Below are 16203 nucleotides of genomic sequence, written 5' to 3'. Positions count from 1 at the left end.
AGGCAGAGAACATGCTGCTGCCAGCTGCTCCCTGGGGTAACAGAGGCCAGCAAGCCACAGGAGGATGTTCACTACCACTTTATTATGACAAAGGCTACAAGCCACATTATTTTTAAAGTGCATTATTATTCACCGTCAACAAACCACAGACACAAGCCTGGCATAGTGCAGATATGGCCAAAGTGGCAGAGGACGCTGAGCTGAGAGCAGGGTCGGGGTGAGCTGGGCGGACGGAGGCGACAGGGAGTGGGGCTCAGGCAGGTGCCAGGGTACAAGTGCTGCTCCAGACAGACCCAAACCCCTCCGAGCCCCAGGAGGGAGTCACAGACAGCAGGAAGGACAGACGGGCAGCCTCGCCTGCCATGGGGGGAGGCTGGGAAAAGCATGGCGCAGGGCTGTGCCAGGGAGGGCTCGGCTCCTGGGGCAGACCCAGCACCTCCCTGCATTTGTGGACCACAGGGCTGGGATGGGGCTGTGCCTTAGGAGCCCCGCGGTTCCTTCCTCAAAGGAGCAGGGCAAGGGCCTCAGTGCTGCTCACCTCTGTGCGGTGCCCCCAGGCAAACACTACCCACCCTCCTCACACCCTACAGGGGTGAGGGGCTCTGGCCCCCTCAATGCCATGTCAGGACTGAGCTGGGCTCCTTGCGCTATCCTGGAAGCCCAGCGCTGGACACCCGGCGGAGCACCCTCCGGCACCCAGCATCAGGCTGGGCAGTCGGCTGGCAGCGTACGTGGCTCCTAGGGGACAGCCCCATCCTTCAGGTCACCCCAGGCCCTGCTCAGGGAAAAGCCCCCTCATCCAGACTGCCCCATCCCAGGCCCAGAGCAACGTCCCTGCAAAGGTGCTGCTGAGAAATGACAGCCATGGTCCCTTCACCACCAGAGTGGTACCTGGGGCCCAGCTCCCAGCTGAGAAGGATTAGTTTAAAGTGCTTTTTTCTTTTTCTGTTTGCATGGGGTGCTAAGGCCAAACCTCACCCTGCCAGAGAACATTTCCCCTTTATCTCCAGGGCCAGGACCAGGACCATAGTGTCAGAAACCCCTAGGCAGGTTTCTGAGGAACCTTCCCTGGGTCACCGCAGACAGTGGCAGGTCTGCTGCACCCTATTCAAACCTCAGCACAGCAACGTTTAACAAGTCCTGCACAACGAAAGGCTCTCAACCCAAGGGGACCCACTCTGCTGGCTCCTGAAGTCCCCGACACCTCCCACAGAGCCTGTGCTGCTCTGAAAGGGAGCGTCCTGACAGAGGAGGGTGGAGGAACCAGCTCTGGTAACGCACGGTCAGGAAATGCCTGCCCGGAGCAGAGGGTGGCCGAGGCCCATCTCCTGCTCTGGGTGCAGCCCCAGCCGGTCAGCAGGAGTCCCGCCCCCCCGCAGCCCCAAAACTGCCCGGCAGAAGCATCCATGCGCCAGCCCCAGAAGGGCCACACAGCAGAGCAGCTGGGGACGGGCATGAGCCAACCAGCCATGCCACAGCCACACCATGGGCTGGAAGGGCTCACGGGTTCCTGCTGCCTCTGGACTCCTCTTGTGCTTGCAGCAGCACCCCCGTAACATTGTCTCTAACCAGCTCAGTGGCAACCCTACCCAAAGTGACTTTTTGCATAGTGCTGCTCTCCCCATCCCCAGGCATCGTGCCATGCCAGTCACGGCCAGGCGGTCTCTGTCCCCCAGCCAGCTGGGGCAGAGGGGACACAGAGCCTCAGCAACAGCAGCCTGGGGCCCAGGGACCACTGCAGCCGTGTCTTTATGGCTTCCAACCCTGTTGCTGTCCTTGTCAACAGGACAAAACAGGCAGCAAGAGGTAGCACCCAAGACAAGAGCCTATCCCAGGGGACAGGGCCAGAGGGGACCACCAGCCCCTCTGCCTCCCAGCTGTGCCCCAGGTCTCGGTGCTGGCAGTACCTCACTCGCTCTTGTTCTTCCAGCAGTCGGCAGAAAATGGAAAGAGACTGAGAATTTGCAGCTGTCCCTCCTCCTGCACCACAGCTTTTCTTCAAGCCCCAGCTGCCTTGGTCCATGGGCTCCCTCCAGCCCTGGAGACTGCTCGCAGAGCAAGGCTCCAGAGCCTGCCCCAGCCCAGGGCTGGCAAAGCTGCCACCCCAGCAGCAGCTGTTCACACTCCTGCCCCGAGTCTCTCTCTGGGCGTCTGGATGGAAAGTAGCACTTGTGACACACACAGCAACGGGAACAGCAGCAGTCATGTCAGCGTGAAGCAAACATGGCATTGCTTACAAGGTGCAGCAGCAAGGTGCGCTGGTAACCGCCCCACACAGAGCCTAGATGATATCTGTCTCCCTCTCTATGCCGACATACTTCAGGGCATCTGCTTGGCTGTACCTACAAGACAGGAAAGTCACAGCTGCTGTAATGACCTCCCGCGCTGCCCACAAACGTGTGCACAGAAAGTGGGGACAACCCTGCACCCCAGTTCCTAGCCAGCCACTCCCCAACGTACCTGTAATCAAAGAAGAGCTCCTCTCCTGCCTGGATGGCCCTCTTGGCAAAGATCCCTATCCGGTGGTCTCCATTCACCATCACAACTGCAACCAGAGAGACAACATCAGAGACTTGCAGCTCCAGCTCAGGCCAGGAGGTCTCGCAGCACTTTTGCCCTGCCTTGCCACCTCCCATGGGCCACGGTACCCAAGCTCCTGCCTAGCAGCAACGGGGTGCTCCCCGGGGAGCTCCTAGCCACCCTCTAGCAGCAATCTCTCCTTGTGAGGCCGGGGCCACCACAGAGCTGAGCGGGGCCCTCACCAGCAGGAATGTGATTTGCTGCAGAGAGGAGGAGACTTTGTCCAGGTCTTTGAAGTTCTGCTGCTCCCACAGGCTCAGGGTCACTTGGAACCCCAGAGAATCCACTGCAATCCCGGAGCTGAGCAGGACCCCAGAGAGCCATCCCCCACCAAGGTCTGACTGGGCAGGGATATCTCACCTTTGGCATAGCAATTGGGGTTCACTGAGTGATTGGCAAAGCGGATTTTATTTCCTTTGCGGGTGGCGTCAACAACAAAATCTATTTAAAAAAATGAAAAAGAAAACTGTAGTGTAAAGAGAGGCCTGCCGCTCAGATGACAGACAGGCTGAGACCGCCCGCCCAGCCACCAGCCCCCTGCCAGGAAGCCCAAGTCTCCTCCACCCCTTGAAGCCCCAGACGAGTTACCGTTGTTGAGGTTGAAGAGGAAGCTGGACATATACTTGTCATAGACCTTCCCTCGCCGGTCAGCCTCATCCTGTGAAATAAGCTGGAGAAGGAGAATGCCTTCAGAGACTCGGCGCCTGAGGGCACAGCGAGGATCGCTGTGAGGAGCAGCGCTCAGCCACCTTCTGGAAACACCCTCCTGCCCTCCCACCCCAACGGGCATGAGCCTGCCAGGGCTCCCAGGGAGGGAGCAGAGGCAAAAGCTGGGCTCTCAGGAAGCAGCACATACACAACACATTCCTCCACAGTGGAGGGCCTAGAGGTACTACTGAAATGGGTCCCAAAATAGTACAAGATTCAATCTCTAAACCTGGTCAGAGTGAGCCCACGGCCATGGTCAAGCTGGGGAAGGCATGCTGTTGTCGCCAGACCAGCAGCCGAAGGAAGCACTTCCACTAAACGCAGCCTCCCAAGCACACACCACAGCAGCCCCACCACGGGCAGAAGCACTGACCTCACCACAGTACTCCGAGATGAACTCATTCTTCTGCACAGATTCCTTGATGAAAGTCCCCCAGCCGGCAACATCTGATGGTGCCAGTAACAAATGCTGAAGCCAAGGTGAAAAGGAAACAGTTATGGTCAGCAGGCCCACCACCTCCCAGCACACAGGTCAGGCTCCATGCATCAGGCAGACCAGAAAGCAACAGTGAAGAGCTCTCCACCTCCCAGAACTGTTGCACATGCTGGGGTTACAGGAACAGGCAGGAAAGTGCCCAGGAACAGCCGTGTTGTGCTGGCTGCCACACTTGAAGTCCCAACATCACAGGGTCAGCATCCCCTGGTTTAAGGTGACACACAGCTCCCTACAGACTTACATATCATAGCACCATTAGGCTGGAGCTGCACATTACTTGACACCCACTAATTTGCATCTTTCTCTGAATTTTTGTCTTTTTTACATGCAATTCCTTGCCCTGACCAGCAGAATTCAAGACTAAACCTCTCTCTGCAGTCACTTTTTACACGCCCTTGCTCTCACCCTTCCTGATGCAACTCCCATCTCCTAATTTTCACATCCATAATCCATATTCCAGATTAAGTGCTACAGAAGCCTGGGGCAGAGCAGCCTCTCTCCCAGACCTCCTCACTCAGGCAGCTGCGGGTGGCTCACACACTCTCCCCCACACAGCAGGAGCTCTGGTTATCAGCTCTACCCTGAGGCAGCCCCCTGCCAGCAGTCCAGAGCCATGCTGCTGTCAGTACCTTTTTGAGACCTCGCTGGATGCTGCAGTTCTTGCAGGAGACCACCTTGCAGTCCCAGTGCTCTGAAGCCCCACAGGTCAGGCAGAGGTCCGGATCACATTCCCGCACAGCCAGGTAGCACGGGCACTGCTTGGTGTTGCACTGGGTTTTACAGCGGCAACCCGGGAAGCGGTTCTGACCTGCAGCAACACAGCCCATGGTTTTGCACCATGAGGTTTTTCAGAGAATAGAGGGGCCGTGCGGTGTCCCTGCCCCACCAAACGTCCTCCCTGGCAGGCCCTGGGCAGGTACAGAACTAAGCCTGTGACGATGGGCTACGCTGCCTGCCCACCACCCTGCTAACATAAGAACATAAGGAAGGTGCCTTTGTGCTAATAAAGAGCTCCACATTCACTCTGCACTGGGCAGCAGAGACAGGAGCCCCCAACCCGCCTTCCTGCCCCCCAAAGTCACCAGGACAGCGCTCACTAAGCACACAATGAGACAAGGTGAACGCGAGGCAGCCTAGGCACCCAGGAGCTGGAAGTAAATCACAGAAACACTCTGTGCGCACAGGAGCTTTGATCACTGCTCACACCTAGCAAAGCACAGACCATGCACAGGGTCCTTCCCATCTGCATGGCTGGAGACGCTGCTCTGCCTCTTGGGACTAATTATGTGCAGTTTGCAAATAAACTACTTGGATAACATAAACATAAACAGATCAGTACTGAGCCTGAGTTGGCTCCCTTTCACCCTGTAGTCCTTCCAGCCCCAAGCTGTGTCATAAACCTTAACAAATCCACACTCAGAAGCCCCACTGGTGTGGGCAAGTGCAGTTATCTCCATTGCAGAGCTGGGAATGGAAGCCCAGAGAGGAAAAATAACCACGGCAGAGCAGTGACCCAACTCCCACCCTAACTGCTGGCCATGCATCCTGCTCTCAGGGAACCAGCAGCATCAGCCAGGGGCTGTTGATGCTGGATACAGACATGTGGACAAGTGTTCTCTAACAAGAGCACGTATCTCTGCTGCTGAGAGTCACTGGGCAGCATGGAACAGTTTCCCCTTGGACTTTAGCAGACTGCTAATCAAACTGCTGCAGACGGACAGAGCAGTGAATGCAGGAATAAAGCAGGCACAAAGCAGGCCTCCAGCAAGTCCCAACTCTGCACCCTCCCTCTGGTCTGTGTCAGGAGAGCTGGCTGCTTTCCTGCCCGATAATCCCAGGTTTCTCCTTACAGTCAGGGTTGCACTGGCAGAACTTCTCACAGAAATTCTGAGTCATGATGCAAGGGCAGGAGCTGTCACAGGGATGCTCGGGGTGGTCACAGGGCTGGTAGTTGTATACCTGGGTAGGCGAATTATCTAGAACAAGAGGAGAAATGCCCAGATTAGAAGCTGCACATTGCAGAAACGTTTAAAAGCAACACGCCCAGGGCTCTGGAGCAGGGAGGGGTGCAAGCTTCCCATTTGCCTGCAGACGGCAGGGAGCCCAGCAGCACCCAGTGCACAGCTCCTGCAGACACATGGCTGTGATTACCTGCACATGGCACACGTCTGCTCTGCCCCGAACAGCCCGTTTTACAGCGGGGCTGCACACCAAACCTCAGCCTCCCCTCTGGCTGGAGCAAGGCCGCACCGCACACACAGCCTCAGAGAGAGCATTGGCACGGCGGCGATTCCCATGGCACAGCCGCAGCGGGGCTGGCCCGAGGCACCCCAAGGAGCCTGGCTGGGGGAAACCGCTCCTGCTCTGCTCTGCTGCAGCTGCCAGGCTGGAGAGCAGGATGCAGCCGTCCCGTTGCATGAGTCAGAGACAGAGAACTCGATCCCACGGGGCAGTGGCCACGCAAACCTCACGTGACGCAGCCACAGCAAACGCTACCTTTCTTCAGCTGAATCTTCCTGCAGTGAGCAGCCCACAGCCTGGAAGAGAAGCAGAGAGGGTCTGAGGGGACGTGCGAGCCTCTGTCAGGAAGAGCTGGCCACGACTACTCGGCACCACCGGTCAAGCGCGGCAGCGGGAGACAGGCGATTCCAGCGAGGCTGTCTGGCAGCTTCATGCATTAATAACCACCAGACAGCCATAAAGTGGAGAAAGATGAGAATGATGCAGCTACAGCAGAAGTTATTTGAGACAAATAGTAGAGCCAGAGTAATACTGGACACACTGGGATCAGCACACAAAAAGTAGGTTCTAAGTCAGGGAGCTGAGGCTAAGGGTGCTGTTAGGACAGCAGTACTGTCCCTCCTGCAGCAGTGCGGCACTACAGCTGGGCACTGTGCTGCCCTCTCCTTCGGGGCTGAGCCCAGGGCTGCAGAGCCCCCCAGCCAGCGCAGCAGCACTGGGGAGACAGGCCAGGGGCCAGCGCCCAGCCAGCAGCCCTGTGCGACAGTGGGATGTGCGCACAGATGGGAGCCAGATGGGGATTACCAGGAATGTGCTGGCACAGAAAGCAGTGGATCTGGTTGCATTTTAAGAACAAAACAAGCTTGTCCAACACTTGCCTGTGCTTCCTTTTCTTCTTCTGGGATGGATTCATTAATTCGTTTGTTGGCAGTTTTGTTATAAGCGATTCTTTCACTGCAAACTGAAAGACCTACCAAAGAACAGAAGCAAAAAAAGAATAAAGTTCAGTGTACTCAGGTTGGTTTTATCTAAAGCATAAACAGAGAGAGTGCAAGCAAACGCACACAGTGGGTGTCCCAGTCCTGGGGCCAGTAAGTGGGCAGTTCTGCCCCCAGTTTCACTGACCACAGGTGCCATTGCTTCTCTTGCCTGGGAAACAAGAGCACCTGCCCTGCCAGGGTGCCCAGCCTCAGACAAGGGACACTGGAAGAAGCTAACAGCACCGGCCATGTGCCGGGCTCATTCTGCAACCAGCAGCACTACTGCAAAATAACACCACCGAACTCCACAAAGTGTTGATGCAACACATTCCTCAAGGTGGTTTGTGGCAGAGAAGAAAAAACAACAGGCAAGCTCTCTCCTGCTGCTGGGCCAGGCACTGCAGTGCCTGCCCTCTCCAGGCACCCACCTGCTTGCATGTCTTTGTTCCCAGCAGCCTGGCAATTGAGCAGAAGTTATTGAAGTAGGTCCCATGGAAGACGCGGAAGAGCGACTCCTCGGCTCCCGTCCACTCAACGGGCTCCTGCGGTGTCTCCACCGCAAACAGCTGGGAGGAAGCCGGGCTCAGCTTCTGCTTGGTGGGGGTCTGGCAGCGGGAGTTTGCCTCTGGCAGAAAAGGCAGATGTTAGGCCAAACACAGCATGGGAGAACGCACCCTTGCTGTCACAGCTCCCGAGGCCAGCGGTCCCCTAGCAGTGCCTGACACCTTGCCTCACCCCGGCACCTGAAACCAGGACACCTCTACACCTCCCGGCAGCCCTGCACCATGCTCCCTGCCGCACGCTCCTGCCTCTAGTCAGGCAGCCCAGCACCAGCACTGGTTGGGACGGTGGCACTGGCCCCCTCACAGCAAGGCAGCACCAGAGCCACCATGCCACCTTCCCCTTCCAGGGCTGTCCCAGGACGGAGCCCCCTGACCAGAGCAGCAGCACCAGAGAGGCCCGAAGACAAGGAAGTCGCTCTCTCCTCTCCCACCCTAAATGGGACCCAGATGTATGGGAGCCCTCTGCCCCCCGGGAGCTCGTTCTGCCCTGGCCACCACCACTTCCCCTGGCGTGACAGGAGCAGCTTGGTGCTCATCTGCAGCACCGAGGAAGTGCTCACCCCTGGCAGGTCCACGGACAAGCCCCCCGCCTCGACAGCTCCCTGGCCACTGCTCTGTGCTGCAGCAGGGACAAGCACGCAGACCGGTGCTGCCTGGGCACTTTCCTCGTGCACCGCCAGGCAAGGTGCTCAGAGCCGAGGGCTCTTGGCTTTGCAGGTCCCAGCAAAGCTCTCACTTTGCCTGGCAAGATTCCTCCTTCCTGGACGAGGACAGCGAACCCCACAGCAGCAGGGGCAGGGCCCGGTGTCCCTCATGTTTGTTTAAGCCCAGCTGGAAACACCAACTCTCTTTGCTAACTCCGAAATCCACACCCCTGTGTGGGACACAGAGGCAAGCCAGGGAGAGCCCCAGCTGCAAGGTGGCGCCTGGCCTTACTGCTCATGCCGCCGGAGGGGAGTGGGGTGTCTCTGGGCTGGCATCGTACCCGAGGAGCTAGAGGCCCACTCGTTGCCCGTGTCTCGGTCGCTGTCGCCCTCCCTCGTCTCAGCGACGGCAGAAGCTGGGGTGTTTGAGCAGGAAGCACCCACCACGTGGTGCCTCCGGCGGCGCCGGCCTGAGCACTTGGACCTGGGGTTGTGCAGCGCAGCAAACTCCTTGGCTCCTTCCTGCAACCAGAGCAGAAGACAAGGCGGATGGCAGATGACCAGGGAACACAGAAAGGCTTTTCCACAGGCCCTGGGACAAGCCCTGCCCTGCCACCACCAAGGGAGGGTGGAAGACCCGCCACGCGTGGTCACTTCAGCGACTGCCAAGGCCCTGCTGCCTGCCCCACCGCACGTTCCCGCTTTGTTTCCTTCAGCATCGCTGCCCGCTCGGAAGAGGCTCCCTGGCCCTGGCCCTCCAGTCCGCTCCCCAGCCTCTTGCCCTGGCAATGAAGTTATCCTGGCCTCTCCCTCTGCTCCAGCCCTGCAGCTCCCTGGGACACCCTGTATCTCAGCCAACTGACCAGCTCCAACACCACCAAGCGCACCCGCCTCCCTGCAGCCAGCTCTTCCGATCTGCAGCTCTCATGCCCAGTAACACAGCGAGGCTGCATTTCTGAAAGATCATTTTTAAAATAGTTCGAGCCTTCCCCACATGTGTTAGATTCCTTCCCTAGCATTTTTAACCTGGGCTTCATTTTTCAAATGCTGCACCGAGTCCAGAGAAATAATTTGTCACCACATTTTCCCATCTGCTAGCTATGAAATCAGTCTTTGTCGGAGATTCACTACAATATGCATCTGGCAAGGTCTGCATTTGGATTCACACTCCCCTGAATCCAATGAGGATTAGAACTAATTCTGAAAAATCATCAAAGTTGTGAAAAGGACCCACAGAGTTCTGCAGAGCAAGGCTGCCCAGGCCACTTCTCTCGTGGTTTCAAAACCAGCAACACAGAAACATACCAGCCAGAGGAAACAGTCTGCTCCACAAGGATCTGGCTCGATCTTGGTCTCTCTATTCTTTCGTTTGTACACATTAGGAGTAGCATGAAAAGCTGAAAAAATAACAGTTATCTTTACTATTAGCATCATCCCAGAGTCTCCCCCCACACTGCAAGGGACAGGGACAGCACGAGCTCAACGAAGGTAAGTGGGAGCCTGACACAGTCAGCAAGAGTGCCCGAGCAGCTCTCCCAGCAGCAGGGAACAAGGCAGCAGGACCTCCTGGCCAGCCCTGCTCCAACCCATGACAGGGACTCAGCAGCAGTGGGAGAACACTTAGGAAGGAGAGGCCATAGGAAAAAGATCTGTTTTCAGACTGAAACAAAAAGACCACATGATCTTAATATTATATCTTTTAATAAATAATTCACTGGAAAGAGTCTCGTGACTTTCCAAAGAAGCCCTTAGACCTGGGAAACAGCAGGTCCAACAGCTAATCAGTATCCAAAAGGCTTTGGCAGGACAAACCGCAGGAACATGACTAAGAAGAAGCTGTAAGTTCCAGTGAGGCAACAAAACACAGGGGCATGTCCAGACTTTGGAAGTGAAACTTTCATGCCTTTCCCTGATGAGCTTCTGCAAAGCAAGAGTAAAGTCTAGTCGCGGCAGTATTGTGGCACAAACTGCCAGGAGGCTCGAACGCAGCGTGCTGAACAATGGTGAGAAAGAGGGGACGGCCACGCAGGTTGGTTTACCATCCGTTTGAGGAAATGAGTGGAGCCATCTTTATAAAAGGCTTCTGGGCACCTGTCAGCTCCTAAGGCTCCACTCCAAACTCCGGGGAGGCACCACCCTCTAAAGACTGCAGCACAGACACTAAGCAAGGTGGACAGAGGTATGAAGCACTGAGGAAAAATGAGGAGAAAAGGGCTCTAGGGAAGCGTCCGGCCGAGACTGCACTTACGATGCAGAAAACAGTCGTATTTGAAGCAGCGGCGGCAGAAGAGGGTGTGGAAGGAGTGCAAGGACTGCTCCCGCTGGACAGACTTCGCGCATGGCCCATCTATGTTGGGAGTGCACTGCGGCGGCAGCACGTTTGGGTCCGACACTTCCGTCAGCTCCCTGTACCTATTCGATAAACAGAAACACCCACAGATGTGCAAGCTTTCCTAATTTGGGACATTTTACACGACTACATTACTATCTGGGCCAGCGTCCTACTGGCCCAGATACCTTGAGGCTAAACTAAAGTTTCTAACGTTCAAAAACCACTCTGCTCATGGTGCCTGCAGCCAGCTGAGCTCTACTTTCTGGTCAGAGCACAGTGCTGTTTTCTGAAATACAAATTTCAATTGTTGCTAAGAAAGGTAACAGACAACTTAAGTAGAGATCTTCTACCTCTCTTTCATATCATCTGGGAAGCCATATTCAGGAAACATAGAAGAAATAGCAGTGAATATCATGTCATTTGGAAACCGCTTCTTTGAACCCTTCTTGTTACCTGAGAAAAAGAAGAGAGACAATTCCTCAGTTAAGCTGGATGTGAACATGTCTTTCCTTCTTCCACAGGGAGCGATTCCAGTAGGTGTTCAGAGTTGTATTTTAAGAGACAGAAATGTAATCCAATACACAACAGATAAATCTTTTGTCCTGCAACTAGGCTAAGGCATTTCCAGATGCAGTACACTCTGCCACTTTCAGAGTAGCATAATGTATTGATGGAAGTGCTAACAATTTCTTAAGGACTATTACTATTTATTTTTACCAAGACAGGATTTGCAGACAATGCTATTCTACATCTATGAAAGGTCCTGGTATTTGTGCTATCGATATCACTATAAACCAAAGACAAAGATGAAACTACCAGTCAGCACTCCCAAGGTCATGCAGGACACATGAAAATCCCACAAACCAGAGCTTTCTCTATGCAACAAGAGCTCCAAGTGGCACAGGAAGGGGGGGAAGAGGAACACAAACATATGGAGAAGGCGTCTGGAAGGGATTTGAAAAGGTCCACCTCCCTGGCCTACAGCAGAATCAGATCTACCTACAAATTTACTGACAGGCGTTTGCCAGACTGGCACTTTAAAAGAGCAGGGATCTCACTCCAAGAGCAGAGATCCTGCAGTCTCCTCAGATAATACCCCACTACTTTGCTAATCTTACCATGAAATAGTTTTCCAGGTGACTCATCTAAATTCTTCCTCACCACACTTTAAGCTGGTGACTTCTTATCCTGTCCACACGGGACAGTGAGAACAACCGATTTCCCTTCTGCTTTCAACTACTGTACCAGAACTTGCCAAGCTGGTCACTACCCTTAACGACACATTAATAAGCAAGAGCGATGGCAGGAGAGCAGTGGCCAGCTAGTCAGGCAGGGCAGGATGGAAATGTGACCAACATAACCCCAATTTCTGTAGCCCAAACCCACCTTCCGCTGCAATTCGCTTTCTTTTCCTTGTGACTGGCAGCTCCTCTTTCCCATCCTCCTGTTTAACTTCAGAATCATTGTGTCCTTCCTCTTCCTCATCCGAGTACTGATTCAGGGCATTCACTAGCTCCAAGAACACAGCATCGCTGATGAGGACTGACCCTGAAATCATTTCTGAAACACAGATATGTCAGCCAGTTTGTGGGAGTGCCATCATCTTTCACACGCCTCATGGTGGTAAATCACAAGCCAGCCAGACGACATTATTAGCAACCAGAACCTTTCTCTCCATTTTGTAGGGATAGGTGGGATTTTACTGCTAGAGAGTCCTAAGAGTCGTGTATCATTTTTAGCAACCTGAGGACAGGCCATACCAGTGAGTTTTCCACTGTCTTCCTCCCTCCAGGCAGAGTTTTATGACGGGGTAGGCAGCACTGTAGGGAAACACACCAGCTTTTCAATTCTGAAAAGACTGATTAAAGTCTTGGCTAAGGTCACAAGCAAAACAAGGTTGCAGAGCGCCTCCTAACCTCTACCATGTTTTTCAGCATCCCAGAGCATGCCTGTGAAACCCTGTGAACAAGAGCATCGGCTCCAGAGCACCCCAGGCCTAGAACGGAGTGGGATATCAAAAGGCAGGACTGTGTCCTTGCAAACTAGAACAGCAGGCATGATCCTGTTTTTCTGCTCTAAGAGCTCCCACAGAAAAGCTGGTTACTGCTGCCACCTTTTGACTTCTTAACTACTTTGATATGTTATTTGCAAGAGACTGAATGGACAGGGCTGCCTGCTCCCAGGTTACCTTCCTCTCCGTGAACTTTCCCATCATAGTTATTAATAAGTTCTTCAATGAAAGTTTCATCTTCTTCCTTCACCTCATCTCCCATGTAAGGGATATTGCACAGAACAGTTTCATCCTCCACCTGAAAAGAGATCAGAGACAACTCAGCAAACCAGTCCTTGCCAATCCCCAGCCAGGCTGTGTGTCTGAGGTTGCTCCTGTCCATTCAGACCTGCAGACAGCACAGTGCAAAGCAAAGGTTCAGCCTCCCTGGCTGCAGTTTCAGATGTCTCATCACTGATATTTCATTATCCCATGCCAGCAGCATAACTCTGACCGACCCCTGAAAGTGCAATTTGCTCTGAAAAAGAAGAGCAGTGCCTTCAAGGCTTACAGAAACTCAGAAACACACACATTGCCAAGAATAATAAACAGCCAAAAAATGTCAGTGAGATTGTGTTCAAGACAGAGTAGAACTGGAACAGTGAAAGGCAAACCGGTAACTCACTCCCCAGAGGAACACAGCCAAAGCTGAGGAGCATTATCCCGTTAACCACAGGAGCAAGGACATTAGACCTTCATTGCCATGGCACCACCGACCGACTCTTTGCATTACAGCCACTGGTGTCACACTACTCCCCCAGTCTGCTACCGGAGGCTTCAGAGAGCCCTGCAGGCTGCAGGAACATATCCACACCCCACACCAGGCAACGAGCCAGGCTAGCCACAGACCACCTGTTTGTTTAACAAATAATCTTAACTATGCCACACCAAAATCTGCATTTAAATCACTCCCCTCACTCCTATGACAGAGGAACTAATCCTCAGTAGCATCCTTACAATGAGACCAGCAGGGTAATCCAGTCACAAAGGAAAGGACCTGCCTAAGAAATAAAATTCTTCATTTAAATGGGAAGAAAAATCTTAAGAAAAAACCCAAAACAAAAACAAAAACCCCCAAAAACATATTTAGTCTTTGAATCCTGTGAAATAATGGTGACCCTATCAAGGAGTCAGGTATAAAGGAGAGACTAGCTGGGCAAGACGCTGTGGATACAAGGCTGTTCTATGGGATTCAACAAAACAAGCAACTAAAACGATACCTTCCGTCATCTCTTGAGCAGACACTGCTTGAAACAAGTGGGTTGAAGAAGGCATAATCACTCCACAACCACGTAATGCTTACACACTAACTGCACCAAGACCTCACGCTCCACAGCCTTCCTACATACCATGAAATTCTGCTGAAGAGGGGACCAGGAGTACATAATGGGCACCAGTGCCACTGTGTTCAGGGTCCTCATGTACAGCGTCTGGCTTGGAAATCCCGGGAAAATGCTCTCAACAGTACACTGGAATACAAGTAAAGAGAAGGGCAGTGAGGAAACCGCCCCTGGGAGGCACTCACAGCCAGAGGGAAATTGCACTTCAGGACAAACACAATGAAGCCCCTCGTTCACTCTTTGGGACTCCTTCACAGGAAAAGCCTTTGGAGGGTTTTTCTGCCCATTTCTGCATCCCAGAAGAGTGCGAGGCACGGCCTGACACTGACATAGGATAGCACACACAAAAACTAGTCCCGTATCCTCACAGCTCCCTGCAAAGCCCTGGTTCTAGTTCACACTTGCTGCTGCTGTGCCCCTTTTCCTCTCCACACCTGTTTTAGGAATGGATGCCCGCTGACTGGCTTCATCAATTGCACCGGCTGGACTCGAAGCTTCTTCCAGTCCTCATTCAGAATCTGAGTCTTTTCATGAACCTTCGCAAAGTTGGCCACAAACAGAGCCTGAAATGAGAGAAAGCAGCACTCAACATTTAAGAAATCATGTGGAGAACACTAAAACCCCTCCTGAGATTTTGTTTCAAGCATCAAAATGTATGCAAGGCAGAGCATTTCAAATTGATGATGCTCATTAGATGGAATTCTAATTAAACTCAGTATTGGTACAAAGCTGTGTTGAAAATCTACCCAAGAGCCAGTAGCTTTTGATAACTCCTGATCCCAGCTGACCTCTTCTAAAATCCTGCCTGCCAAGGAGAGGAGTATCAGAGTAAGTCATCTGAAACCCACCAGCACAGAGAGGGTTCAAGCAGGGAGATACTTTAAAGAACAAGTGGAAGTGAATCCTCTTGCTGCAGTTATGCAAGCACTCAGGCAACAGACTTCTGCGTACAACAGACACTGACTGCACGGCTTGAGGCTAATAATGGAGCGTGAGGAGAAGTAATCTCTCTTCCAACTTATCCAGCTTGCAACTAACACATAGCTTATCAATCCACAGGATGAAGCACCCATCTGATAGCTGCCCAAATACTATAAGCTAAAGCGAAGCATTTAGGAGATACCCTTTCAGCTAGAGCTACCACCGATATGTCTTTACCTTAGCTCCCATGTTCGCCTGAAACCTCTTGAGCTGCCGGAGACGCATATATTCAGACTTGACTTTTCTTTTCCAGTATATAATACACTTTGATGTTGGAGGAGTGGCGATTTCCATTTTTCTATAAAAGTACAGAAGGAATAAATTACCAAACGATGGAGAGCTTAATCCTGTAAACAAGTGCTATTAGGATAAAAAATCCCTGTGGATTTTAAACGCATCACAGACACTAACGAGGAAAAAATAACGGCGTAAATCCACACCAGCCCTGGCTAGGGAACAACCATGGCACAAAGCGCACTGAAGAGCCCGTGGAGCTCGCGGACGTCGGCCACAGCGGGGAACCAAGCCTGGCTGGGGTCCGGCCTCTCCTGCCCCCCGGAACCCCCGCGACCCCTCCGCGGGCAGCGCAACGGACGGCGGCCCCGGCGCCCCGCTGCAGCCCCGAGAGGCCCCGGGGGGGGGCCGCTGGGTTCCCCGCCTTCCCCAGGCACACGCCGCTGGAGAGCCCGGGGGCCGGGGGAGGGAGCAGCGGCAGCTCCCGGGTCCCCGCCCCGGCCGGGCCGGGAGCGGGCCGCGGTGCAGCCCCGGCCTGGCCCGGCCCCCGCTCCAAGGGCCGCTCCCCCCGCCCGGCCCCGGGGCGCCCCGGCCTCGGACCGCGACGGCGCTGGGGGCTCCGAACCGCCGCCCCGGCCCCGGGGCCCGAGCGCCTCCCCGCGGGGCCGCACGGCGGCGGCGGAGGCGGCGGCAACGCCGAGCAAGGGCCCGCAGCCCGGCTGCGCCGGTGACACGCACCGGAGCGGGCCAAGGCCGGCCGGCGCCGCTGGAGCGGGGGAGCGGGTCCCGGCCCCGCCGCCCGGCGCGGCCACTGCCCCAGGCGGCCGCGGGCCCCAGCCGGTACCACGGGAACCCCGCTGTCCTCCGGGGGAGCCCCCGGCGGCCCGTGTGTGTCCGTGTCCCCCCCCAGCCCCGCTCCGCACCGCCGGCCCGGGCCCCGCCCCGCACTCACTCCTCGGCCATCGCGCCGGGGGCAGGCCGCGCGCCCCTGCGCAGCCGCGCCTGCGCCGCGCCCGACCCCGCCCCGGGACAGCCCCGCCCCCGTCGCCTGCGG

At 54.8% G+C, this 16203-nt stretch overlaps 1 protein-coding gene across 3 annotated transcripts; it reads right to left on the bottom strand.

Moving 5' to 3' along the window:
• Positions 1–63: 63 nt before the first annotated feature.
• On the bottom strand, positions 64–16155 carry EZH1 (enhancer of zeste 1 polycomb repressive complex 2 subunit). 3 transcript variants are annotated; one of them, XM_030022236.2, is made up of 20 exons: positions 16102–16155; positions 15093–15213; positions 14369–14497; positions 13944–14063; positions 12733–12853; positions 11931–12104; positions 10895–10997; positions 10461–10624; positions 9518–9609; positions 8554–8734; positions 7434–7630; positions 6904–6995; positions 6281–6321; positions 5635–5760; positions 4414–4592; positions 3662–3757; positions 3169–3250; positions 2941–3021; positions 2461–2545; positions 64–2342 (listed from the first exon to the last, which is right to left on the bottom strand). In XM_030022236.2, exons 1-20 carry the CDS (start codon positions 16110–16112, stop codon positions 2282–2284), a joined length of 2256 nt encoding a protein of 751 aa, XP_029878096.1. In that variant the 5' UTR covers positions 16113–16155; the 3' UTR covers positions 64–2281. The 3 variants fall into 3 exon arrangements, with proteins under 3 accessions (XP_029878096.1, XP_029878097.1, XP_029878098.1); XM_030022237.2 differs by lacking the exon at positions 16102–16155 and adding an exon at positions 16073–16095; XM_030022238.2 differs by lacking the exon at positions 16102–16155 and adding an exon at positions 15888–16020.
• Between the last annotated feature and the right edge of the window lie 48 nt (positions 16156–16203).

Source organism: Aquila chrysaetos, chromosome 8 (genome assembly GCF_900496995.4).
Source record: "Aquila chrysaetos chrysaetos chromosome 8, bAquChr1.4, whole genome shotgun sequence".
Taxonomy (NCBI): domain Eukaryota; kingdom Metazoa; phylum Chordata; class Aves; order Accipitriformes; family Accipitridae; genus Aquila; species Aquila chrysaetos.
The sequence above is the reverse complement of the archived record's forward strand: the minus strand, read 5'-3'. Positions and strand labels throughout refer to the sequence as shown.